The 23,014-nt window shown below is 54.9% G+C and overlaps 2 protein-coding genes across 4 annotated transcripts; both read left to right on the top strand.

Annotated features, from left to right (window-relative positions):
• Window positions 1–12: 12 nt before the first annotated feature.
• Window positions 13–9,129, top strand: LOC117649274 (regulatory-associated protein of mTOR). 3 transcript variants are annotated; one of them, XM_034391879.1, is made up of 25 exons: window positions 13–209; window positions 754–856; window positions 940–1,181; window positions 1,288–1,434; window positions 1,530–1,687; window positions 1,762–1,821; window positions 1,930–2,030; window positions 2,114–2,436; window positions 2,511–2,705; window positions 2,816–2,890; window positions 2,986–3,387; window positions 3,467–3,590; window positions 3,839–3,997; window positions 4,349–4,396; window positions 4,634–4,779; window positions 4,881–4,978; window positions 5,068–5,170; window positions 5,269–5,423; window positions 5,513–5,683; window positions 5,770–6,038; window positions 6,269–6,292; window positions 6,483–6,638; window positions 6,719–6,872; window positions 6,992–7,108; window positions 7,201–9,129. In XM_034391879.1, the coding sequence occupies exons 1-25, from the start codon at window positions 84–86 to the stop codon at window positions 7,391–7,393; spliced, it is 3,849 nt and encodes a 1,282-aa protein (XP_034247770.1). In that variant the 5' UTR covers window positions 13–83; the 3' UTR covers window positions 7,394–9,129. The 3 variants fall into 3 exon arrangements, with proteins under 3 accessions (XP_034247770.1, XP_034247772.1, XP_034247771.1); XM_034391881.1 differs by lacking the exon at window positions 4,349–4,396; XM_034391880.1 differs by lacking the exon at window positions 6,269–6,292.
• Window positions 9,130–9,878: 749 nt separating this feature from the next.
• Window positions 9,879–11,358, top strand: LOC117649584 (APC membrane recruitment protein 1). The gene is made up of 3 exons (XM_034392474.1): window positions 9,879–9,908; window positions 10,288–10,598; window positions 11,302–11,358. The coding sequence occupies exons 2-3, from the start codon at window positions 10,302–10,304 to the stop codon at window positions 11,356–11,358; spliced, it is 354 nt and encodes a 117-aa protein (XP_034248365.1). The 5' UTR covers window positions 9,879–9,908; window positions 10,288–10,301.
• Window positions 11,359–23,014: the final 11,656 nt, after the last annotated feature.

Here is a 23,014-nt window from a genome sequence, read left to right as displayed (position 1 = left end):
CCCCCTTTCCTCCGCCTCCTCCCCCTCTCCTCTAGTGTAGTGGATTGCATGGAGGATGAACATCAGCTGTTCGAATCATAAACATGGAAGAAGAAACAGAATTAGCTGCTGCAGATTGGCAGCTTCCTCTGGCGTTTTCGAAAAGTCGACACACAGAAGCTATCGAAGGTGTTACTGCAATAACACAAACATGGAGAATGAAAGAAAGGGTAATGATACTTGATGATGCTAAGCTGCCTAACCAACGAGGCATTGTACCATAGTTCAGAATCATCATGTCTATTTCTCCCTGCTCTTCCGTGTTTCATTTACACTGTAATAGTAAATCTGTATTGTTTTTGTGCCGTTTTAGTCAGGTCGCTCTTGTATTTGAGTCCTGGGGCTTGGTTCTGAGGTCTGGCAAGAGTCTTCTTTGGAGTCTCCTTGTATTTGTTTATTTGCGCTCCTCTCGTTTAATATTCCCGCACACTATCCCCAAATCCCGATATTGGTAAAATTGTCGATTGATTTTCTCTCCATGGCGTTTCATTTTTATTGTCACTTCTGCATTCGTTGGCAAAGTTTATGAAGCGTGCAAACCTAACCTAACCAAGTGCGTCGTCGCGTTCGGTACCCTTCACTTCTTTGCGTTACTAAGGAGCTCTGCCTCGCTCACGTCATTTTTAATTCTGCTCTTTTCTAATTAAGTTTACTGGTGGAACTTCGAAACCGAACTGTACACCCTCCAATTTTTCCCCTATTGATTTATTTCAGATGAAGACTGTGAGTGTTGCGCTGGTTTTATGTCTAAATGTTGGTGTGGATCCTCCCGATATCGTCAAAACTCAACCTTGTGCCCGCCTGGAATGCTGGATAGGTATAGTTGCAGCATTTCTCTCCCATCTTAAAATTTTTAGAATGATGAATGTTAATTTCCCATAATAACTGTTTCTTTGACAGATCCCTTATCTCTGAGCCCTGCAAAGGCTTTAGAAACTATTGGTGCAAACATGCAAAAACAGTACGAGCGTTGGCAGCCTCGAGCAAGGTACAAGCAAAGCCTAGATCCCACAGCAGACGAAGTAAAAAAATTATGCACGTCTCTGAGGAGGAATGCCAAAGAAGAACGTGTTCTGTTTCATTACAATGGACATGGTGTTCCGAAACCCACTGCTAATGGTGAAATTTGGGTCTTTAACAGAGTAAGTGCTGAAGCAATATGATAATTGTGTGAATCAAAAATTCGAAAGTTAATGGTAAAAGAAATTACAAAGTTGCTGCTTTTCTAATGAGGTATAATTGTTTCAGACATACACTCAATACATTCCTCTGTCTGTGTATGATCTGCAGACCTGGATGGGGGCACCAAGTATATATGTTTATGATTGCTCCAATGCTGGAATAATTGTGGATTCTTTTAAGGGGTTTGCGGAGCAGCATGAAAGGGAGTATGAGGTAAGTTCTTCATGTATCAGTTTTTAACTTATAAATTAATTTTGTACCTTTTACTAAATATTTGGGAATATCTGCAATTCTTCATCTTGTACCAGCTCAGTGGAACAAGAGGATCTGGCGCTGCACCTTGTTTCAAAAACTGCATCCAATTGGCTGCTTGCTCAGCATCTCAAATTTTGCCAATGAATCCTGACCTTCCTGCAGACATTTTTACATCATGCTTAACAACTCCTATCAAAATTGCTCTCAGATGGTATGTTACTCTTTTAGATGTGTTAATGCTTAATTATCAGTTTTGATTTTTTTAAATTTCTGGTTTGCCTTCAGGTTTGTGTTGCAGAACTCAGCAAGACTCATACCAAAAATAACTCTTGATCTAATTGATAAGTATGTATTTATACTAAATTGGGAATACAGTATTTCAGCCTGACACTTGAAAATAAGGAAACAGTTTATGAGAACAACCTTGCTAAGTAAATTTATTAAATGTTGCAGGATTCCTGGGCAGCTAAATGATAGAAGAACAATGCTTGGTGAATTAAATTGGATATTTACAGCCATAACTGACACTATTGCTTGGAACACCTTGCCAAGAGGTTATTGACAGTTCTTTTTTTCTTCCCACTCAGTTTCCTCCTATTTGATAAAATTTCTATTTCTAATGCCTTAATTGTTCCAGATCTTTTCCAGAAACTATTTAGACAGGATCTGCTTGTGGCTTCATTATTCAGAAATTTTTTACTTGCGGAACGTATATTAAGATCTTATGATTGCACTCCGGTATCTTCTCCAAGATTGCCCCACACACATCAACACCCCATGTGGCATGCATGGGATTTGGCCTTAGATTTATGTTTGGCACAGCTTCCTGGTGTATTGGAAAACGAGCGACCATTCCAACATTCAGTTTTTTTCCAAGAACAGCTCACAGCCTTTCAAGTCTGGCTGCACCTTGGATCTGAAGTACGGGATCCACCTGAACAATTACCAGTTGTGTTACAGGTACACCCATTTACCAACCTGGATCATTGATAATATGGCAAAGTGCGGTTTGTTTTAAATTCTATTTATTTTAGGTTTTACTATCACAAGTTCATCGTTTAAGAGCCTTGGAACTTCTTGGGAGATTCCTTGATCTTGGTCCTTGGGCAGTTAATCTTGCTCTTTCTGTTGGTATATTTCCCTATGTACTAAAATTACTCCAGTCCTCTGCTCGTGAACTGCGTCCACTGCTAGTCTTCATATGGGCCAAAATTCTTGCTGTTGATAGTGTAAGTACTTGGTTTTGGGTTTACTTATGTACTTTCTAAAATTCTTATCTTTCCACTAGAAAACCTCTATTTTCAAAATTTGTTAGTTATATTGAATTTTTCATGTTCAGACATGTCAAGCTGATTTGGTTAGAGACAATGGACACAAATACTTTTTGTCTGTGTTACAAGACCAGTCAATGCCGGTAAGTTAATATATTTATCAATCTGTTTTGTTACACTACTAAACTAACCTTTATTTTGTCACTTCTATTAATGCCTTGCTTATCTGTACCTGTAGAGTGAGCACCGCACACTTGCTGCATTTGTTTTGGCAAGTGTTGTAAATAATTACCCTCAGGGCCAAGAAGTTGCCCTGCAGGGAAGTTTAGTATCCATTTGCCTTGTGCAGTTGACTGACCCTTCTCCACTGCTGCGGCAATGGCTGGCTATCTGTCTGGGTCGACTCTGGACAAACTATGCCCCAGCTCGCTGGTGTGGTGTTCGAGATATTGCACATGAAAAGCTGTACACCCTTTTGTCTGATCCTGTCCCTGAAGTTCGTGCTGCAGCTGTCTATGCACTGGGAACATTTATCAGTTCTGTTGTTGAGCGAAGTGAACATGCTAATACAATTGACCATGGTGTAGCAATGAAGTTACTTAACACAACAATGTATGACATGAGTCATCTTGTGAGAAAGGTTGGTATTCTGCTCTGGTTACTTCATAATCTTCTGATTTAAAAATTAAATGGTGTCAAACTTTATTTGTGTTTTTCAGGAATTAATAATTGCTCTTCAGTCAATGGTTCTACTTTTTGAGAACTCATTCATCTCAGTAGCTCTACAAGAAAGTGGGCGTGCAAAGGATGGAACCTCTTCTGCACTTATATCAGCAACGACAGGTAAGTGGTGGCAATATTTGTAGTGTACCTAGCTCTTTTCCTCCCACTATTGTTTTATTCTTTTAAAGATAGTGTGTGACCTTATGGCTAATATGGTCATTCTCTGATTACATTTTTCAAATTAATTAATTGCTTGAGAGTAACTCGTCTTGCATTGCATTGCATCGCGTTGCATGAATCCCAGACAGATTGGTAATGTTTGAAGTAACGGTTTTAGTTTGAGTGTTGTGTACTAACATGTGTGGCAGATATGCTGTTGTCACCTGCCACTAGTATAAGAAGAATTGCTTCGAGGGATCGATTGAAGATGCTATCGCCTACCACAGTCCTGCTTGATGGTGGTGCTGGAGAAGGAGGCACTGACCGCATCAAGCGTGTTTCCAGTTCCAGTTCTATATCCAGCATGGGTGAGCCCAATGTTCAATGTTCAGTCTAGATTTAGATGCGACCTTGTTTGTTTTGTATTGAGCATTTTTTCCAAACATAGTTTTGTTCTTGTTTGTGTTTATGAAGTATTCAGTTTATTTATAATTGCATGGCATACAATGATGTGGGTATTGAATGAAATTTGAAATAATTGCTGCATTTGTCCTCTCACTAGTTGTTGTGTTTAGTCATGATCATGAAGTGACTTTCCTGTATCAATATCTGTGTTTTCAAATGTCGGGGATTTTATTCACTTGATTTGAATGAAAATGTTTAAATCATGTCTTCAACACACTATCTCTTTTGTTTCAATTTTTCTTTCTGTGTTTAAGGCAACTTAGGCAGCAATTTATCATTGACTTTGCTCCAGTACATGCTAGGCAAGTAGAAACAGCTTTCTGTATAATGTGAACTGTGCATGGAGTGTACACAGTTCGTTCACTGAATCATTCTTTTTCTTTCATTTTTCCCAAATTTCCGGCACAAAACTGATGTGGGCAAGCATATTTAGTTTCCTCTTAGTGTATTTTAGATGCATCTGTACTCTGTAGTTAAGACTTTTTGCTGGATGTGTGCATCAGTCATCTCTTAATGAGGTCCTTGAAATGTGCTTTCAGGTCCTGGCAGTATGGCTAGTTTGCCCAGTGCGGCATTTGGAAGCATCTACCAAAAGCTGTGGGTGGGCCTTGCTGCGATGGAGCAGGACCCACATCCTGGGGCCAGCCAGATGGCAAAGCAGGTCATGGAGTACATTCGTGAGCAGGTACAAAAATTAGTGGTTGTTAACTATAGTTTCTTTGGTCAAGAAGTTAACATTAACATTGTATGAGTGTGTTCAATTAAATCTTTTTTGTGGTTGCTCAGGTAAAAGAGACTATTTCTCATAGAGAAGTAAGTGACACAAGAATATCATCTTCTGTTTCGCTCCCTCCATCACCATCTAGTCGTCCAACATTTTTAACGTAATTGAGTTTTGAAGTCTATGGTTGTTTTGTCTAACTGTCTATGTTTAAGTAGTTTTTAAAATTGTTGTATTTCTTTCATTTTTTAGTGGGGAATCTCCTCCTACTAGTGGCTCAACCACTGATCTCCATCGTATCGGCTCAAGACCTGCTCACCCTTTTGTCCGGTCTAGGAAGACTGTCCCGAATACTGTAAGTAGGATTTTTCTGTTGAATTTGATTTTATTTGTACTATTTCTGTGTTTCCTTTTAAAAAAAGAAAATCCTTGATTTCCCCATTTTATGTAAAGATTTCTGAGGAGTCTGATGAATGTACATGGCAAAGAAAACCGTTGATAAATACAAATTTTGTTGAATGGAGCTGCAAGTATTTTGCCCAGCCCATCATGAGATTTATTGAAGATAATGATGCTGAAAGTAACAAATTTTATGAACGAGAATGGAGGTATGAGCTTTCTACTTTGCTACAAAATTTCTTTCTACCTTGTGAACCTCTTCTATATTAACTTAATGACATTTTGATGATGATTTTAGATACATACGAAATGCTACTTTAAGAACAGAAGCTAGAGAAGAGCAGAAGAAAATGTCTCAACCACGTATAGAAAATCAAGTTTTCAATGTTCGATACCCACATAACCCAACTGTAGTTCTTTTCCAACCTTATGAACCTATAGTTGCTATTACTGGTAAAGATTCAGTAGGGTGAGTATAGAGCTCTGTAAACTTCATCTAACTTAAACTAAAAATTTCTACAATAGGACTAACTCTGAGAATTAATTTGTTTCAAGGCTTTGGGATTATTACACTAGCACTAGGCTAGCCTATCTCCCAAACACCAGTAGTAAAAGCTTGAAAGGACCTGTAAGAATAACAGCTTTGGACCTTGTGAACCCACACGATGTGTCGCTGCTCCTTGTAGGAGCTGATGATGGGTCTCTGCGATTGTGGAATCACCAATCTGCCTTGCATGGTGTTGCATCTTCGACTGGAGGACTCAGTTTAGTTGCAGCCTGGCAGGCTCTAGCTGAAGCTCCACCCACTTCAAAATCTGTCAATGGTAGGTATAGGAGCCATACTCTGAAACCATCGCTTGACAAATTTTAAATGAAAGAGAACTTGCTATGATTGTGGGTACATGTTCTGAGCTCAGTAGACCCTCAGAAATTATTTTCAACTTTTGATGACATGTTTAGTTTTAAGACACTTGTTTACAGTCAAACAAATAAGTTTCCAAATCTAATTACTTTTTTGTTTTGTTTTTTACTCCTTTTTTTTCTCTACCTAAAGGAATTACAGAACATGGAAGGAAATGTAAGTACATGTAGTTGCATTGTTTAGTTATTGCCAATAGTAAGCAGTACACACTTCTATTGTAGCTCGTATATGTACTCATTTTCATTATCTTGTTTACTCTTAATTGCATCCTATTAGCTGTTATTTTGTTTGATTGCTTGGTAATTGCCTTTTTGTTTAATTAATAACCAAACCAATGTTTTTTTAGCTTCATCTGGCCTAGTTGTAAGCTGGGAACAACACACTCTTACCATGGTCGTCTCTGGAGATGTAAAAGTGGTGAGATTTTGGGATGCTAATCAAGAATTGCGTGTACGTGACATACCTACTGATAGCAACAGCTGCGTCACAAGCCTCTCTTCAGGTAACAGCATTGAAAATACTTGTACGGAAAGTCCCCTATTAAAAGTGATTGCCGTAATTTTATATTTGGTTTGTGTACAGACGGGCAGATTGTTGTGGCTGGCTGTGGGGATGGATCCATAAGAGTGTTTGACCGCAGACTGAGTCAAAATGAAGCTCGAGTCCTCACATGGCGCGAGCATCCTGGATGGGTTGTAAATTGCGCCCTCAGAGACAACACAATTATCAGTGGAAGGTAAGATAATATGTCTTCACTTCTTTTCTCTTGAACCAATAGTTTTCAATACCAACATTTCTCTGTTCACTTCATGTAACATTTACACACTTTCTGTGTTTGTTTTTTTGAATCTGTAGTGTTATGGGTGAAGTGAAGTTCTTCGATTTGAGACAAGATTCAAGTCCTGCAGGCTTTCAAATTCACCAAGAAATGACTGCAATGGCTATACATAAACAGGCTAATGTTTTCTCATGGTAAATAATCATCATTATTATACTGTTTTGAAATACCTTGTATGGACCCATACTGATTGTCTAATCTTTTCTTCTTCCACTTTTTTTTCCAGTGGCTCTCTCAACCAGATGGCTATGTATGATCTTCAAGGTCACCTCATAAATACTATCAAGTACCATGAAGGTTTCATGGGAGCTCGCATTGGCCCAGTCTCTTGTCTAGCTTTTCACCCTCAGCGCGCTATGTTGGCTGCTGGATCCACGGATGCTTGCGTCTCTATCTACGCCGTCGAACCCAAAAGATGACACATGTCCTTGACAGCTTTCTAGCTGTCAGCAAGCTTACCTTATCTGTCCCTTTTGTAAAGTACCCTTCTTTAACTTCATCTCATTCCTAGTGGACGTTAGAGGCGCTATAAGGGAAGTCTGGGTGCAGTCTGTGATGTTTTTTTCTGTTTTTCTTGTGGTATGTTGAAAGAAGGGATCACTTATTGTTAAACGCTTGTAAAGTAGATCTTAAGTAAACAAATTTTCTTATTGTTTAAATTTGTTTTTTAGAGCATGGTGCTCTTTCCCTGATACTTATATATATGTTGTATGTGATGTATGCTAAGTCCTGTACAATTGGTCTTTATTGCTGTACACTAAATGCAACTAATAGTGTAGCTATTATTCATACTTAATAGGGAGTAGCTAGGTAGTAGTGTCTTTGCTGTTAGTGAAAATGGGACAAGCAAACTAGATGTTTAAAGTACTAGTAATTAATTAGGGATTACCTCTTCTTGTTTGATTTTCTACCCTTGTAATCATTGAAAAGATGGGGCCTGCTGTTGTACAGTGTTAATATTGACAGTTCCTTACAGAAAAAAAAATCATTGACAGCTAGTGCATTATTTTTATGATGAGGTTAATATTTTATTAAATATGCCATGTATATTGTTTTATACCATATTTTTGATGAATGTAACACTTAACTTCTCTATGTGTCATATTAATTGGCTAAATTATTGGTTATAATTATTTTTGTAAAGATGTAATGAAAGAGTTCCTTTCATATTGTTATGTAACTCATGCTTGCCATTAGAATGCTAATTATGAGTGCCACAATTTACTTTAATAGTCACTAGAAAGGCAAGCAATTTGTTGCATTTGGCTGTGGTTCTTATGTCTAGTGTTGAATTTGCATTTAGGTAGTGCCTTCAATTTATTCCGGTGTCACTTGCCTTTTTTGTCTCAAAATGCACTATTTATTTAAAAAGTTATTTTCAGTTATGAAATTTTTTTTACATGACGTGGCAAGGCCTGCCTAGATTCTTGGAACTCTAGGCCCACCATGCCGTAAACATACTGACCGATTTTTGTTTTGTGTGACATAAGCTATGTCTATTTTTCTTTTCCCCACCCCTTGTTTGATCCATAATACTCAAAATGTGCTCTAAGCTATTCTTAGTTCAATTTGCTTCTTTTTGATGGAATTAGTTCCAAGAATAATTCAGTTCCAATTTCTCTGTCACTCTTAGTTTCAACATTGTTTCAATTTTTTTAAAGTTGTAAGAACTACTTTTACTTAACGTAGATTCTGAAAATTACCTTTGTTTGCTTTGTAATACAGGAAACTAGTTTGCATTGCTGCTTTATATCTACATTTTTGTTGGTGCTGTGGTTTAAATAGAATCAGAAATGAGGCCCTCTTAACATACCCCACCGTACCTTTTTATTATATGCTGTAGTAATGCCACATGTTTCTCAACCAGCTCAGGAACGTTCCGTGCATTTATCTTCTTTGTTTTTATCAGAGTTAGTATGTATGTTGATAATTTTGTGTTGCTAATCATGGAACTGTTAAATTCATCATACAGTTGTTTGTTTGTGTACTGCTAATAATGGATTGATCCTAGTCAATTTCATTTTAAAATCATGTTTTGTTTTTCTCATCATTGGAGTATATTACACTTGTAAGTCATCAGGTTACAGACGGTTTAGTTTTTATTCGTGCTCTTCAAAGCAGAAATTTATTGAATAAAGGTTTATCTTTTACAACATTTGGAATTATTATTATTTTTATTATTACCAGCACCACCACCACCATCATCATCATCATCACAATCTATATCCCCTCCCCCAAAGAGTTCTTGAATTCTCTAGCTCGTCGCAAGTCATTTTGTAACACCATGGCGTACTCCGAAATTATTTTTCTGGAGCCGTCCCTGAGCCGAAAAGGTGGGGGGGGGGCACGACATGCCTTTTCGCGCGCCCTTTCGGCGTCCTTATGAGTTGACGTTCTCTTCATGGCTCTTATCTGTCGTCCTCCTGCCACAACGTCAAACTCGCGGATCGAACGCACCGCGCACCGCGTCCAGTGTCGTGGTGGGCACAACATTCATCGCCTTTTCAGTGTTGAGCTTTTATCGCCCTTTTCTGATCGCAAGAGGCCCGGCCCGCGGCGGCGTCGTGGCGGAATGGCGCGCGCTGGCTGACAGCCCCGTCTGTCCCGCTCACACCTATTGAGGCGCCATCGACCGGAGTATCGACGCCGCGCCGCGAGGGTCCCCGCCGGAGCCCTCCTCGCTGACCGCCACTACCGCCACCAGCCCAGCCATTCCGAAGGGTCGCTCCGTCGCTCTGGCCCTGTCGCACTTCCGGGGCACTGTGCAAGGGTGCGAGAGAGAGAGAGAGCGACGAGCCGCTCCTCCGAATGGCGCGGCGGCGCGGACCCCGCGGGGGCTTCGCAACCGAGGTGTGAGCCCCCGCGCCGTCCCGGCAGCCCGGCAACCCCGGCCAGTCGGACTTGAGCTTCGCGTGTGTCGACAGCCAGAAGAAGGTTCGTACGGAGTACGGGGAGAGGGGGAATGTTTCTGCGAGTTTGACTGAATAAGGGCAAACTTATTACTCAGCGGCGAAGGGGGATCCGAGAAAGGGGGAGGGGGCTTTCTGAAATCAACTTCCTCTCTGAATTGGAGCCCTGGAGTTGGGATGTCGCGTTGTCGCCGCTCGAGTGGAAAGTTTTTTGGAAAGTGGGGGAATAAAAAGAAAGGGCGTTGCTGCGTGTCGTGTCAGCGTGTCAGCCCGAAGTTGGCGAGCCTGGCCCTGATTCAGATGTTACCTCCACCCCCCAAGATCCCCGGCCAGCCCCCGGCCCCGTTTGAAAGTGGTCCTCTACGTACCCGGAAATGAATTGGCTGTCTTTCTCGATGCCCCAGGACCCAGGAGCAGGATGCGGTACCAGCAGGTGACGGTGGACGTGTGCAAGATGCTGGTGACGGCCACGGCCTACCTGGCGCTGGCCTTTGCCGCCTGGGTGCTGCTGCGCCTGGTCAGCGCGTGCATCTCGCTGCCGGCCTACCTGCGCAAGCAGGAGGAGGAGGAGGAGGCGGAGGAGCGGCGCCAGCTCCTGGAGAGGGAGGAGGAGGGGCCGGAGGAGGACGACGACACCGAGGACGAGGAGGAGGTGGCCGAGGGCGCCAAGGGTGCCGAGGAGCAAGAGGTCGGCGACGACTGCGCCGCGGCGGAGGTGGATGGCGCCACGCCGGCGGCTGCGGTCGACGCCGAGGCCGCCGAGGCCGGCGACGACGGCGACGCCGACGCCATGGTCGTGGTGCCCGCGACTCCCCGGGCGACCAACCGGGGGCGCCGCCGCACCATGCACAAAACCTTCGCCGCTGTGGCCAGCGGAGCCAGCGGGACGGGCGGCCCCACGCCGTCCCTGGAGCAGCTCACCAGCTCGCCCGAGCAGCAGAAGAAGCAGGACAAGATCAGCGCGGAGGAGAAGAAGAAGCGGAAGTGATTCCGAAACGGAAGCAGCGCCGCGGTTCCCCGATCACTCGGTCTGCCTGGCCGCTGTCGACCGGACGGCTGGGCGGCCTGCTTGGCGGCCTGCTTGGCGGGCTGCTTGGCGGGCAGGCGGTTATCTTTGTCGAGGGCCGGAGGCCGGAGGGCCGGACGCGGGGAGGCGCAACCACTGTACTATTCCTTTGTGAGCCATGCCTGGCCCAGGGCCTGGCCCAGGGCCGGGCCCAGGGGGGTTGCTTCTGTGCGGTGCGCGCGGTTCCAACCACACTAACAAAATAATGTCGGGGGTCGCTGTCTGCGCAACCCGCCAGGCAGGCACCCTGTTTTCTTGATTGTTCCGTCCAGCAGGGCGTAATTAGCGAACGGCGAGTTTCACACTTCGTCTCAGCTCTGATTTATCTTTATCGTTGTTCGTGTTAAACTAGTCCTCCAATTGGCGGCTTCGATGTAACGTGGTTCTTCCCGTGATGCACGAAGGTTGAAATTTTTTGTCGTGATGTGTTTTCCTGTTTTCTGAAAGTCTGACTCACACCTTCCACTCGATGGCCTTACTGCCCATTTTCTTCCCTCTACGCGTGCGGTAGTTCCTTCCTAGTCCGTCATTGTCAGTTGTTCTTCTTTGTGTAAATAAAGCGTTGTTTGTTTTTTCCACTGATTCGTCTCATTTACACACCCACTGGGCCGGAGATGGCCCATTCCGATTGCTTCCGGCGAGTGGAGCCAGTGGAGCCGATGACGCCATGTTCAATGTGGCAGTATGCTAGCCTTGCTAGCCATATCGAAGCGACATCCGGGCGAGTGGCAATCAGCAGCCCTCGAACATGAAAGGGACAAGGACCGGGCTGCGGGCCTGCGGACAGTGAGGGTGAGGGGTAGGGCAGGAAAGGTGAGGGGCTCTGGCGGGGTGGCGCGGGCGGCGGCGCGGCGCTCTGCTACAGTCAGCGTGGCTCGGCGCGGCTCGGCGTGGCTCCATAGGGGTGGGGGTGGTGACGTCAGGCCTGGAGCCGGCCCGGCCCGGCCAGGGTGTTCAGGGTGTTCCTGCCGGGCCGGCGCGCTCCGCCCGCCCCGCCCGTCCCGCCGTGCCTCGCGCTTCGCCTCGCCTCGCCCTCGCCTCGCCTCGCCCTCGCCGCAGCCCTCAGTCTGCTCGGTGCTCGATGCGGCACAGCACGGCGGCGGAGCGTAGCGTGGCGTGGTGAGGCACTCCCCTCCAGCAAGGGCGGCAGCAGGCAGGCGGGCAGGCAGAGGCAGCAATGAGCGACGGCACATGACGTGATTGGCGCGTCCTTGTCGTCCTGCCGCGCAGCCTTCGGGCCTCCAGCGCCTTGTCCAGCGCAGCCGCCAATCGATGGCCGAGCTGGCCGAGCTGGCCGCCCCGGGGAGCGCGCTCTGGACCTGACCCACGCACAGGTACGTGTCCGGGAGGCACGGCGGGTACCTCGAGGGGTACTGCCCCGCCGCCCGTCCCCCCACCGCCCCGCCGGCCCCGCCGGCGCTGCCAAGTTGGGAAATCGAACGGCCGCGGGGGGCAGCAGGTGGTGGGAGGGCGGCGGCGGCGGCGGCGCTGTAAACAAATGAACCTCTTCGCGCATCATGCAGGCCGCCACGCTAGGAAACCTCACTGTGAGAAATTCTGTCCTTCTGATTGGTCTGGAGTGAACTGGAGAAAATCCACCCGGCGCGAGGCCAGGGAGGTGGGGGTCCGTGACAGCCAGGACCTTCGTACCCTAGTCTCGCACGGGGTGAAAATCCCTCAGTTTACTCCAGCAGTCGAGAGCGCGCATCTTACGGGGAGGGTCCCTACACCACGCAGGCCGTGTACACTGCGTGTGTTCTGCGTGCAGGTCGGGCCGCCTCGTTCCAGCTTCCAGCTTCCAGCCTCCAGCCACGCGCTGAGCGTGGAGCGCCTGGGCGGTAGGCATCCGCTGGCCGTGGCTGCGCTCGTGGTGCCTACCCAGCCGGGCGCTCTCCCCGACCGCGCTCCGCCATTGGCGCTCCGCCTCAAGCGCTCCGCTCGCCTGTCATTTTCATTGCGAGTTGTTGCTGTTATTTTGCTGACGATCGAACTGCGACGCCCGCCTCAGGTCACGCTGCGCGCTGCGAGCTGCGCGGTCCGAGGGGGACGGGGGCGAGAGTGCAGCGCTCTCTGTGGTCCGTGCGGCGCACAGTGAATGCCACTTCCAATCCCAGCGCTCCACTGAGCTCGCTGGTCGGCTGGTCGCAGCGGCCGCAGCCCCCCGCCCCGTCCTGCGGCATGCCCGGCGGCGTGACAGAATCCGGGAGGCCAGCCACAGCAAGCCCGTCAGACCCGCCCGCACCGCCAGCACCGCCAGCCCCGCCAAGCCGCAGGCGCGACTAGAGTCTCTCCAGGCCGGCAGTGAGTACTGAGCTCCCCTCGGTGTGTCCGCCCCGCCGCGGCATGGCCGGCATGCCGGACTCCACCTGGTCGCTTCACTGTGGAATGCTTGCTGCAGGAAGCTGAGTGCCACGACGGCGCCGACTCCGCTGGTGCGGCCGCCCGGCAGCAGGGGCTGTGGGGGCTCCGGCGGCCACCTTGTGCGCCAGCATCGACGACACGGAAGGCTCGCCCCGGCCGGACGGCGACCGGTCGGGGCGGCCCGAGGAGCAGCAGCAGCAGCAGGAGCAGCCCCAGCAGCAGCAGGAGCAGCCCCAGCAGCAGCAGGCAGTGGCGCCGGACCAGGAGAAGCAGGGCCTGCGGAGCCAGAGCCAGAGCCAAGTGCAGCACCTGGCCGTGAATCCCCGGGTGGATCGCCAGGACCGGCAGGACCGGCAGGACCGGCAGGAGAGGAAGGAGCGCCTGGACCGTCTGGACCGGCCCCGCAACGCGCGCTCCGCACACGACGTACTCTCCGCGGACATCCGTACGCCCGGCGCGTCCCCCAGGAAGCCGCGGCGCGCACGCTCGCATGGCAACACTTCCCTTATTGTGTGAGTCTTGTGTCAACTTTGGTTTCTGCCGCTTCGTAGTTGTAGTAGTCCGCTAAGGCGGGGTCAGGAGAATCTAGTAAAGGGGTGGCTTGACGCTTCGGCATGCTGCATGTGCGCACCGCGTTCAGCACGCGTTCTTCGTGCCGCGTCTCCACCAAGAAGACGCCCCTGCCCCGCCCCCTTTCCCCTTCCCCGGCCAGCGGACGGTAAATACGGTCGATGCCATCCATACTCGTTGACGTGGGCGCCAGGCAAGGCTCGGACAGGACTGCGTGGCCCGGCGTGGCCCGGCGTGGCCTGATGGCGAAACACATCAAGCCCATCCCATCCAGCAGGCCGCGCCGCCGCCGCGCCGCCGCGGGCAGCAGGTCGATGGACATGGACATGAGTCGCCTGCCCCTGGCCGCGAGCCGCGCGCCGCGAGCCCGCCCACTGCGTCGATCAACCGCCCCGAAAGAAAACAAAGCGGCAACACGGTGCCAGAGGGTGGAACGGGTTTTTAGGGGACGTTTTTCTATCGCAGAAAACGTAATGGGGGCTTGATAAAATCATTCTTATTCGATCAACATTGGAAATTCTTTTTTTTTCTCCAGTCTGGCTATTGCGACGTATCGCGGGGCTCGTCGGGGCCCATTGGGCAGGCCGGCTGGTGGCACGGAGGCACAGTGAGTGTCCAGCAAACTAACGACGGCAAGGAGCCGTGGGGTGTGGGGGGCGTGCCGCCTGCTGCCTGTGTACATGCTGCCTGCCGCCCCGCCCCGCCCGGGACAAACACTATTCACGGCTTGATCAATGTTCGCACTACCCCTCGCCGCCGGTCCGCCCGGGTCAGGGGTCTGTCTCTGGGGCGGGGGGTATGGTCAGCACGGACAGCCAGGGTCCGGTCAGCGTCGATACCCCTCGACGGCGTTAAGAATTCAAATTGGGGGAACGACGGTCGCGAGAATGTCTTTAAGCCGCGTCGTCACCAAATGATGCATCCTCGAAAATGATTGCATCGTCTCTGGAAAATGACGCGCCATTTCTGCAAATCCCAGGCTGGGTTCCTCCGGAGACAGGCGCTCTCTCGGTATCCAGGAGACGTGGCGTCCGCTGTCTGCAGTTCGGAGTGCTCGGAGTGCGAGTGCGCGTACCCGGGGAGGGGACTGTCACCGCGCTGTCAGTGTCACCGTCCGGCGTGCGAGAGCGTGCGTGTCCATAGGCACTTCCCCGGGTGTGTGTGTGGGGGGGGGGGGAGGGGAAGCTCTGTGGAGCTGGAGCTACACCCTCTAGGCACAACGCGCTAGCAGCCCGGCTTGCCCGGCCTGTGCCGCTCCGATGCCCGCACTGGACGAAAGCGCACTCGTTGAGGGAGGGGGCGGCGCGGTGGCTCGGCGTGGCGGCATTGCGTGCGGGGATGATGGTCGGGCTAATTATCAACAGCTGCTGCTAGCACGAACCAGCTAGAACTGCCATGCCGGCCATGCCGGCCATGCCGGCCATGCCCCAACGCGAAGCGACACGCGGCATGCGACATGCCCGCGGGACGGCCTCTGCCCGTCGCCCGCCGCGGCCACACTGCCGCCCGGGCCGGACGGCTCGCTGACATGACGCCGGCATGCACTTTTAACAGCGTCCATGACTAATTTCGAGTGTGGCGCGGTGACGCGCAGCAATCCAATGGCGCAGGCTTATTCAAGGCCTTCTTGGTGACGCCGAGCTCGTCGCCAGGGTCGCGATCGAAGCGCGCCCCGGATAACGAGCGGGCCATCGGCTCCTGGCCGGATTCATATCATCGTCTCGTGGAATGGAATAATGTAATATCTCCTTGGCCGGCAGGGGGCTCGCATCGGCCATCGCCGTAAATCACTGCATTCGTCGGCTGCTATAAAAAGGAAGCGGTGGAGGGGGCGGGCCGGCGGGCCCCGGGGCGGAAGGGGAGGCCGTCGTAACAACGGGGATGTTGACCTCGCCGTCCTCGGCGTCCTCGGCGTCATTTCCATTTTCCCGGGCAGACACTGCCTCCGCCTGCAATGGTTCGGTTCATCCTGATTCATTTTCCCCCTCCTCGGCGCCGGCCGCAAGGCAGCAGTGCAGCGTGCGGCGCCCTCGCAGTCCTCGTTCCCGGGGTCTTTGTTTGCCTCCTCGCGACACTGCCGCCATGCTGCCGCCCCTCCCTCCATGGCCTCCATGCCCCGCCTGACTCTCAGCCCCGAGTTCCGCCAAGTTTGACACACGGCGATACGACTTTGCGCCACGCGCGCCTCTCCCGCCTCGTCCTGCTTGTCGTCCTCGCGCGGGGGGCTCCGCGGGGGGAAGCGGGAAACAGGTTCCGGACCGGAAGTTGGGGTCGTAACCAAAGTACGTGACCGATCCGATCCCAGGCCGCGCCAGCCGCACAGTGACCCCCTCCGGGCTCTCCGCGTTGTGACGACGCGCACCCTCGCCGCGCGGAGAACGGCACGGACGCACCCCTCCGGCCAAACAAGATGATTCGGAGAGTAGAGGGGGAAAATGGAGCAGGCGATATTTATTTGCCTGCTTTTTCCAGAGCAGCGAACATCTCCGCGACGGGGCTTTCGGTGCCAATGCTGGCGCGGCCCTGCAGGCAGTGGCCGTGCCGTGGCCGAGGCTGAATGGCTGAATGGAGAGGCAGAGGCAGCCCGGCCCAGCCCGGCCCAGCCCCACTGCCACTGGCTGAATAAGTAGTTGCTTTCTGCGCAGCCAGTCTGAAGCGAGCAGAAGGAGCAGAAGTGATGAGTCGGAGTTGCGGGCAGAATCCAGCATCCGCCGAAATGAATAGAGTCGGCCGGAGTACGCTCGGCCGCGAAGGGAGGCGAAGTCGAGGCGAGAGGCACGCCAGACCCGGCCCAGCCAGCCTCCAAAGAATAACAGCAAATAAAAGTATGCACGGAGGGAGCGTGCGGCTGGCTCAAACTCCGTTGCTGGAGGCGGCCTTGTTGGATATAATCTGCGCGCAAACACACGCACTCTCTCTCACACACACACAGTGCGCGCGAGTGCGTGTGTGCGTGAACGTCGACCCAAACTTTGACGAAGTTGGCCAGCGGGCCGGGCCTGGCCGGGCTGGGCCGGGCCGGTGGATGCTGCATAATGCTGTTAATTAGCGCCCGGTTTATGAGCAGCCCCGCCCCACCCCGCCCCGCCCCGCCCCGCCCCGCTCCGCCCCGCCGCATGCCTTTCCCTCGTCCTTCTACTCGCAGGCACCTCCACCTCCCGCGCAGGGATGATCATCCTCCCTCAGGAGCGAGCGAGAAAGAGACAGACAGACAGAGAGCGGACTCGCCACGGTCCGGCCAGGGAAGGGAAGGGGAAGGGAGAATAGACTGCGAACTCCAGAGAGAGGTAGCCGCCTAGCCAGCGCTAGCCAGCCACCCCACGTGCCAGAGATTCACGTTTAGGACCGCCATACTCATTAGACGCCCCTCCCCCTCCCCCTTTCCCCGATACCAGCGCGCCCTAGATTAGAATCTGCCCCCGTGGTGCCACTTCGGTGCACGGCACGGCACGGCACGGCACGGCACGGCACGGCACAGCGAGGCACGGCACGGCAAGCCGGACTGCCTTCCGCGCTGCTGCGCGGTGCTGCCACACTGTCGGGCGCGCACCGCGGTCACGTGACCCTCTGTCGTGTCGACCGTCTTGCAGCCACTGCCAGGGACGACTCAAAAATTCATGGCGCTATTTATCATAAATGAAAGTCCTCTGCCTGGCTGGAGGCCTGGGACAGACTCGAGCTTCAAATCGCTTTATGCTCGTCGACCTGGCTGCCTGGCTGGCTGGCTGCCTGGCGGTGGAAATGAGGACCCGGGGGATTTGGCCGGTGTGCCCCGGGCCGTGCCCCGGGCCGTGCCTTGCCTTGTGCCCTGCGCTCCTCGTCCCAGCCTCCTTCCTTCCACTCCTGCCGCTGCCTCGCTGTCGCGTCCTGCTCCGTGCTTCTCCATGCGGCCCAGCGCTGAGCGCGACGAGCGAACAGCGCTGTCTGAGTCGACCGCCATACTGCAGGCCCTGCCCTGGCCTGCAGTGCAGACGGCCAGTTCGACGGTCGGACGGCCGGAGTGGGACTGCACTATGACTAGGCGAGGGCGGTCGCGAGGAAGAGGACTAAGAGAACACGAGCAGCTCGTTCCCTGACGCGGGAAGGAGGCCAACGAGGCCCGTCTTGACTACGCCGCGGAGGGGACGCCCGCTGTGACCCGTCACCCGCCGAGAGGAGTATTTCGACCTTCCTTTCAGTGGTCGAAACGTTGGAAAACAAGTAGAAAGGCTGTCTTTGGGCGGTCAGCATGCCCTTGCGCGGCTTTCATCGCCTTAGAGATTCACTTAGATTCATTTCCAGTGGAGGCGCAGGGCCAACCAGTGCAGCAGTTCTGGAACCGAAGCGTGGCGGCGCGGCCGCGGCCCCGTCGAAGCCACGACGACTCTCACGAATTTTTCATGGATGTGGAGTGGAGTCGTCGTGCGCTATCTGAGGGTCCCCACGGCACGGGGCCTGCCGGCTGATTCCGAGGTTTCTTCGCTCGGTCTCTCTCGCACTCGCAGGGCTCTTCAGGGATGCGAGAGAGACAGAGCGACCGAGTATTCTGCGGAATCGCTCTGCTTTCTGGGGTTCTCGCTTCTCGTTGCACTCCCATCCCCCCATTCCCCCAAGCGGCGCCCCCACCGACCGCGCATGCAGCTCGACTGTCCCCCTCTCCCTCCCCGCGCCCACTGCCTCCCCAGCATTTCGCTGATTTTCATCCCCCGCAGGCCCTCCCCGTCCCCGGCGCCCTCCCCGGCGGCGCAAGGTGTCAAAGTCCTGGTTGTCCTGGCCGCCCGGTCGGGCTGCTGTGCGCCGCCAGGCCGCCAGCCACTGCCCCCGCAGCTGCGGAGCAGGAGCAGGAGCAGCGCCACTGTGCAGCGCCGCGACGCCGCAGCCGCGACCGCCGCGACGCCGCCGCCCCTACACCCACCCCGTCGCCTAGCAACGGGACCTCCCTCTCCCCACTCCCTGGCTCGGCCAGGCGGCCAGGCGTTCGATGCTCCGCTCCCCCACCCGGGCTTGCCGCGGCGTGCCGCCCGGGCCGGCGAGGCGACGGCGACGGCGACGGCGTGCTCCCAGTCTCGTTCTCGCTCGCCTCCTCGCGACACCGCGCGACCCCACGCGAGGGACGCGGTTGGGCTGGGTTGGGCCCCAGAGAGTGCGGTGCCCCGCCGCACATTGCCGCGCCGTGCCGAGCCGTGCCGAGCCCCGCTGGAGGTGGCCGCACGGCCTGCTGGAGCGTGGCTGGAAGGCTGGAGCGAACCCTCTCCGTAACCACCTCGTACCCACCGTAACCACTCGGCTGCACGGATGTGCGTGAGCGAGGCGCGCGCTTCGTCGTTCTGTGGCTCCGCGGTCTCGGACCTCACCCGGTGCGCGCATGGCACCAAGCCGATGTACGTAAGAAAGGAACTACTCTTGTTTTCTCCGTTGGCTTGCGCCGTTGGCCGCGACTCCGCGCCGCGAGCGCTGCTCGCGATGCTGGACAAAGACAGGCCGGCCTAACCCGTCCACGCGGCGGGGCGGCCTGGCCTCTAGGCCTAGGCGGCCTTGGGGCCGTGGGGCCGTGGGGTTGGCTCCTCTTTGTCTGGCCGCCAACCCCGCCAACCCCGCCGGCCTGTTTCGGCCGCGGGGCTTCCGTGCATGCGTGCATGACGCATGGCGCACGCATGGTGCATTCGTGCATGGCGAGAGCGAAATAGCACGCAGCGCGCCGGGCCTGCCATCGGTCTGCCAGCGGTCGGCGCCCCGCCGTAGCGATGATGCTGCAAACGGGGTGCAGTGGTGTGGTGTTTGCAATCTTTGTGTCTTTCGCACACGCGTGCTGCGTGCTCACGGACTTGGTTGTGTCAGTGTCAGGGCGTGCATGGTCTACGTGTGATACGAGCGGGCCGCGGCTTGCGTAACCGCGGCATCTCGCGCGGGATCATTGTCTGCATGAAGGGTGATACCCCCGCCCCCGCCGACGAGGTTCAACTTGGTTCAAGTTTGAATGGTGTGGCGGCCGCTCCTTCTCGCTGTCTCACTCCCTCTCCCTGTCTGGCCCGATCTGAAACACACACCAATTTCACCAATTAGTGCGCGGCGTGGTGTCGTCGGACGAGGCGCACGCTCTCCTTATCACGGGGCCGCACAACCCCTGACCTGCGATAAAGTGGAGGGGGAAGCTTCGAAGATAATGGCTCTGATTGGCAACAGCTCCACACCAATGCAGGCAATGCAGGCCACGGGGCGTAAACTCGGTGCGATTAAACTGAAAGCAGTTACAGTGCAGCCTCCCCCCCCCCACCACCACCCCCGTCGCTGCCAGCGCCCTCTGGTGGCGAGTGTTTGGACTGCGGCGCGTCGTAAACCCGCCCGCGCCACGCCACACGCAATTGACTGCTCACTCCGTCCAGACCAGTGTTGCCACTTAAGTAGGCGACAAGTACTGCAATGCTCCAGCGTCGAAAGGGCTGCCAACCTCAGTCTGCCTTCTAGGGAACTTTTTAAGAGGAAGGCCCTGATATAGCCTCGTAGCAATGGTGAGGTTGGCAAACCCTTTTAACACTAGCGCATCGTGGGAATGTTTGCCTACTTGTGTGGCAACTCTGGTCCAGATGTAGCACAGCACGCAGCCAGCCCCCTACTCACGGAGACCCCCATGCCTGCCCATGGCAGGACGGCAGACCCCGCAGGCCGCAGGCCATCTGTCACAACATCGCGCCGCGACCCGCCGCCGTGCCGCCGTCGCCGTGCAGCCAGGGTGGCGTGGCGGCGGCGCGGTCGAAGTCACTTTCCAGTCCGCGCGTCCGAATATGACAAATAGCGCGTGCGGATGACAAAGTGGCGTCGTTTCAAAGCTACTTCCTGTTGACTAGCAAGCGTAGTCGAGCCTGGTTGCTCGGGGCGGGGGCGGGCGGGGGCGGGCTGGAGCCAAGGCAGTTTGGGCGGGGGCTGCGATGGCCCGGACCGGTCCGAGGACGTCACCGCAGTGCAGCCGTGCCGCCGTGCTGCAGGCAAATCGATGCGGCCCACGTCATGGACGTCATGAAGCTGTCCAGCATGGACACAAATAAAGTCAGTGTCTGGCGGTGTGCGTCACGGCGGTCTGTTGCTCGCCCTGCTCGGCCTGCTCGGCCTGCCGCATTGTCGGCCTTCCAGTGCCTTTCAGTGCCTTTCAGCGGCCTCCCCGTTCCATTCAGCGCCGCCTAGTGGGCCTCCGCCCTGCCTCCGCCCTGCCTCCGCCTTGGGACTGCACCGGGGTCAACAGCCTCCCCGGCGTGCCGCGCCCCGCACTACTTTGGCAATCAAATGGGAACGAGAGCACGCCGTCGCCGTCACGCCGTCACGATGGGCGGCTCGTCCGCGTGGCCACTTCGCGCCTCGCGCCGCGCGCCGCCTGACCCCGGGTGACACTCTCACACCTCACACTCCCGCAGTCCCGCGGCCGGCCGACGGGGCCTGCCTGGGCGGCCGGGGCGGGGGCAGCCTGGGTCCACGTGTTAACCGAGTGTGTACCACTTGGGGCTTCCCTCCCGAGGCGCCACCACGTCGACGCCACCACGCCGACTCCCCCCGCGCCGCGCCGCGCCGCGCGCCTTGTTGTGGCTCGCGCTGCCGCGGCTTGGCGATGCGCGCCGCCCTGCCCGGCGGTGGGTCCTCGGCGGGGCGCCGTGCCCGCCATGCCCCCTTTCCCACCCTGCCGCCCGCCGCCCTGCCGCTGCCCCCACCGCTGCCGGTCTATCTATAACTCGGACTGTTTTTCTATTTGCATGATACACACCCCTACCCCGCCTCCGCCAGCCCCCGCCCCACCCCCACGGAGTGCGACCCGCCGCCGCTGGCCGCGGCTGGCCGCCGACTGCGGCGCGCGGCCGTGGCAGCGCGTGGCGCGGTGGGCGTTCTTGGGGCGGGGCGCTAACGGACCAGGCCAGCAGGCCAGGGTCCACCATCTCCTCTCCTCAGTAGTTGGCGGGTCGCCGCCTCGCGAACCTTTCAGCGAACGTCCGAGACGCAGGGCCGCGCCGCGACGCCCCGCCGCCACACCCCGTCCCCGGCCGCCGCCGCCCCGGAGGAGGCCGCCGTGACGACGTGCTGACGATCCGCGTAGCCTCGGTGGCGCCCGTCTCGCTCGTCGCGGACGTCGTCGCGACCCCCGACAGCGACCTTTGTGCGTCCCGACGCCCGCACGCCGGCCGCCGCCCTGGAAGAGCCACGGGAACAGCACCCCGGCCACGCGCTGGGCCCCGCGGAGCCCGTTAACGGCTCCGCCCCCGGGGCACCGGGCTGGGGCAATCACAACCACAACCACCGCGCCGCGTCGCCGACCCTGGACTTAGCGGCCAGCACCCCGGCGCCCGTGGCGCCCGTGCCACGCGCGCGGCACTCCGTCGCCGTCAACAAGAGCCCCCTGGACAACGGGTCCGCGCCCCACCCTGCCGCACCAGAGACCCTCCTCGCCCCCGCGTACGACGGCGTCGAGAAGCCCCCTCGGGGGCTGTGGCGGTGGTGGCCGTGGAGGCGCCGTGAGCCCTACGTGCCCATCTACCTGCAGGCCTTGGAGAACGCCGCCGCGCCACCGCCGCCGCCCCCGTCACCGCGACTGCAGCAGATCCGCGCCGTCTGGGAAAAGAGCTGCTGGAACGTGCTGCTGCTGGTGTGGCTTATCCTCAGCTTGCTACTGTTCGAGTACTTGTACTCGTGGCCCTGCTGGGGGTGGTGGCGTTATGTCTGCTGAGCATGGCCTCAAGGTGAGACTTTGCCAGTGCACCAGTGCACCGACTAGCCGATTCGGTATCCGCCTCTCGAGATCACGAGTTGGTATCCTGACGACACCCTGCCCTGCCCCTCCTGCAGCGCCACTCGACTACGTGGCAGTTTTATCGGCTCGGTCGGGTTGTCGCGCTGTCGCGTTGGCAGTGGCGGAATTCGGAGTTGGCAGCCCTGTCGGCGTGTGCCTCGGTGCCTCGGTGCCTCGCTGCCTGGCCGTCGCGCTCTTTGCTGGCGTGGCGCGCGTCACGGCGCGGTCACAGCGCGACTGCCTAGGGACGAGGACCAACCAGGACTAGGTCGGGGCGGCGTTGGCGTCGACGTTGACGCGGCGCTGCAAGTGCAGTGTGCCAGTCTGCGGCCCGTCTTTTGTCCCGCCACGCGAATATAACGAGGGCGGGCTGCGGGCTTGGCGACGC

The sequence above is a fragment of the Thrips palmi genome, unplaced genomic scaffold (genome assembly GCF_012932325.1).
Source record: "Thrips palmi isolate BJ-2018 unplaced genomic scaffold, TpBJ-2018v1 HiC_scaffold_4, whole genome shotgun sequence".
NCBI classification, from domain to species: Eukaryota; Metazoa; Arthropoda; class Insecta; order Thysanoptera; family Thripidae; genus Thrips; species Thrips palmi.
Note: the sequence above shows the minus strand (reverse complement) of the source record. Positions and strands in the feature narration are given on the sequence as shown.

Bases quoted from the DNA above. Each gene is read 5' to 3' on its own strand.
- LOC117649584 (XM_034392474.1), top strand. From the start codon at position 10,302: ATGCGGTACCAGCAGGTGACGGTGGACGTGTGCAAGATGCTGGTGACG. The intron at 10,599-11,301 runs GTGGATGGCGCC...GTGTTAAACTAG, and splicing joins ACGACTGCGCCGCGGCGGAG to TCCTCCAATTGGCGGCTTCG.
- LOC117649274 (XM_034391879.1), top strand. From the start codon at position 84: ATGGAAGAAGAAACAGAATTAGCTGCTGCAGATTGGCAGCTTCCTCTG. The intron at 6,873-6,991 runs GTAAGATAATAT...TTGAATCTGTAG, and splicing joins AACACAATTATCAGTGGAAG to TGTTATGGGTGAAGTGAAGT. The intron at 7,109-7,200 runs GTAAATAATCAT...TTTTTTTTCCAG, and splicing joins CAGGCTAATGTTTTCTCATG to TGGCTCTCTCAACCAGATGG.